Source organism: Micropterus dolomieu, linkage group LG01 (genome assembly GCF_021292245.1).
Source record: "Micropterus dolomieu isolate WLL.071019.BEF.003 ecotype Adirondacks linkage group LG01, ASM2129224v1, whole genome shotgun sequence".
In the NCBI taxonomy this organism is placed as follows: domain Eukaryota; kingdom Metazoa; phylum Chordata; class Actinopteri; order Centrarchiformes; family Centrarchidae; genus Micropterus; species Micropterus dolomieu.
The window spans coordinates 54,986,206-54,989,072 of NC_060150.1; the positions used below are offsets into that span (position 1 = coordinate 54,986,206).

The window sequence follows — 2,867 nt, forward strand, 5'->3', positions numbered from 1 at the left end:
TTAAATACCCGTCCACAATCAGTTACCGTTATATAGTTTGGACATTCTGGTTTAAAGGTGATGATGCTGTGGATCTGAAAACAAAGTCAGAGTATTCAAGTCGTGTGGAGTATAACTGTTATATGAACTACTGCACTCTGAGAATCACAGACCTGAGAGAGAGCGACTCAGCTGAGTACAAGTTCAGTTTCATAACAAACCAACCAGGTGGGACATATACTGGTTTACCTGGAGTCACTCTGTCTGTCACAGGTAACATTTTCATCTGAATATTTATTTAGTTCTGTCCAACATCTTATGAAGGTTACTGTGTTTCTATGTTGACAGTTCAGTTTAAAGTTAAGATTTCTGTTCCTTATTCACACATTCAGATCTCCAGGTGCAGGTGAGCAGATTTCAGGTCTATGAGTCTTCTAACTGGGCAGAGCTGAAGTGTCACAGCAGTTGTCTTTCACCTGGTCATCATTACTACGTCTGGTACAAGAATGGACAGAACATTTGGGGACAAACATCTTATTCTTATTCAGTATCCTTTTACCCTACAGACAGTTTTTCCTGTGCTGTAGGAGGATATGAGAAGTCCCGCTCTCCTTCAGTGTGTGAGTTTACATCCAGTCTTCCACTGACATGACACCATCTGGTGGAGCCTTTAACCTATTGTACTGCACATTAACTGCATGTAACTCAGTGCTATTTGGTGATTCATTGTAGAACTGGATGAAAACCAAATCATTTCCCCATGAGATTGTAGACATGTTGAATAATTATTTTTTATTCACTGTCTTTACTGCAAAATTAAACTGTAAAATAACTCACAATGAAAATGTATTAAAACAAGATTTGTTATCTTGTCTTTAGACGTTTTAAATTCTCTGGATCAGATAAAACTTGTGCATTGTCAGAGAAATTCCCTGATTATCTGTTCTTGTATCTTCAATGTATCAAAGTGTTCAACTTGTATCCATGGTAACAGAAACCCATGCTGTTTCTGATACACGAGGAAATCAAGCTGCACCACCGAAATGAAATAATCCTCCACTGTGAAAACTCAACCTCATCTTGAAATTAAATGTAAATGTGTTCATGTTTTCTCCTCCAGATGCTCCAAAGCTTCCCTCTGTGTCAGTGAGTCCCTCTGCTGAGATAGTGGAGGGCAGTTCAGTGACTCTGACCTGCAGCAGTGATGCTAACCCAGCAGCTAAATACACCTGGTATAAATATCATGGAAATCAAAACCTTCCTCCTCTCGGTAAAGAACAAAAGCTTGTCTTCAGGTCCATCCAGTCCTCTGACTCTGGAAAGTATTACTGTGCAGCTGTGAATGATCTGGGGAGGGCGATATCTGGATTTGTCTCTATTAACGTGAAATGTGAGTAAAATGCAGCTAATTTAAGAACAACACATAATTTAATTAATGACAAATATGTCCTCATGTTTGTTCATTTATTTTTTCTCCCCCAGATGCTCCAAAGCTTCCCTCTGTGTCAGTGAGTCCCTCTGGAGAGATAGTTGAGGGCAGTTCAGTGACTCTGACCTGCAGCAGTGATGCTAACCCAGCAGCTAATTATACCTGGTATAAGAGGAATGGATGTCAAAACCTTCATCCTCTCAGTAAAGAACAAAAGCTTGTCTTCAGCTCCATCCAGTCCTCTGACTCTGGAAAGTATTACTGTGCAGCTGTGAATGATCTGGGGAGGACATCTGGTTTTGTCTCTATCAACGTGAAATGTGAGTAAAATGCAGCTAATTTAAAAAACATTATACAATTAATGACAACTTCTTAAAGCTTAATTATCCAGTCAAATGTTTTGCTGATCATGCACTTTCTTCAGCTCTGCCTGTTTCACATTCACAGCAGCTACAACAGATGATTAAAGGCGGTTTTATTTCGAGTGAACGCTGAGTCAATGTTGAGTTCAGCTCAATGAATAGAGGGGTAGTACTTTTCTCATTGATACCTTGAATAATTTCCAAAGTATTCAAGATTTTCCAGGAACACTTTGTAAGTGAATGGAGTGAAGGATTAAATCCTCCTCGTCCCTACTCAACTCTGTAAGGGTACTAGTTCAGCACACTTTCAGCTACAGACTTGATTTAAACTTTAAATTGGTCACAAGATGCCAGGTCCAGATTGGGACCAAAATTTGGCCCTGGCAATGTGGTTTTCACCGGCCCAACGAAGTGATGACGTTACAAAAAACGTCCCCTGAATCTGGACATTTTCCCCACTGAGACACCAGACAAGGCAGCAATGACTCTCACACTGTAGGCGTACACGGCAAGACGCATAGACTGCAGTCTATACGCACACATTCACACGCACACACGAGCATGACACAGCAGCCAGACGCACACAACACAACTGATCAAGAAAGATAAAGCACCATGACCATCAGTTATGACCAAACCACAATAGAATACATGATAAAAAGAAGCATGTCCTACCTTATTAAATCAGCAGCCGTTGCATCAGCGCGCTCTTCTCTGCCACCCTTTTAATGATGCAATCCGTGTCCAAAGAAACCAGAGTCTCCTTTTCGATTGCCATCAACATAAAGTTTTCAAGGTGCTCCTGTGAATTTTAACATGGAAAAGCTTCGCTCACATGCAACTTGTGTCCCAGACAGAGTTAACAGAAGCTTGTATCACAGTCCGATTAGATGGTAGGAGTCAGTGAGCAGGTTATGCCTTTGTAGGACATAATAACAACAGAAGGGACACTTTCTGCAAGATTGGCATGTTGTGTTCACAACATCTCACTCTTCATCTGGGGTCTGCTCATCATCTCCATCCTCAGTACTCATCTCTCATCACTTCAGCTTGTCCCAGTGCGTGGCCAGGCTAAGTAGTTCAGCCTGTAAGGCCTC

General features: G+C 41.2%; 1 protein-coding gene across 1 annotated transcript in view; it reads left to right on the forward strand.

Annotated features, from left to right (window-relative positions):
• Positions 1–2,867, forward strand: part of LOC123958314 (B-cell receptor CD22-like) — a 49,484-nt gene that overhangs the window by 23,395 nt on the left and 23,222 nt on the right. The window contains exon 7 of the mRNA XM_046031649.1: positions 1,462–1,728. Within this exon, the coding sequence (XP_045887605.1) occupies positions 1,462–1,728 (267 nt within the window). The remainder of the gene's footprint in view (positions 1–1,461; positions 1,729–2,867) is intronic.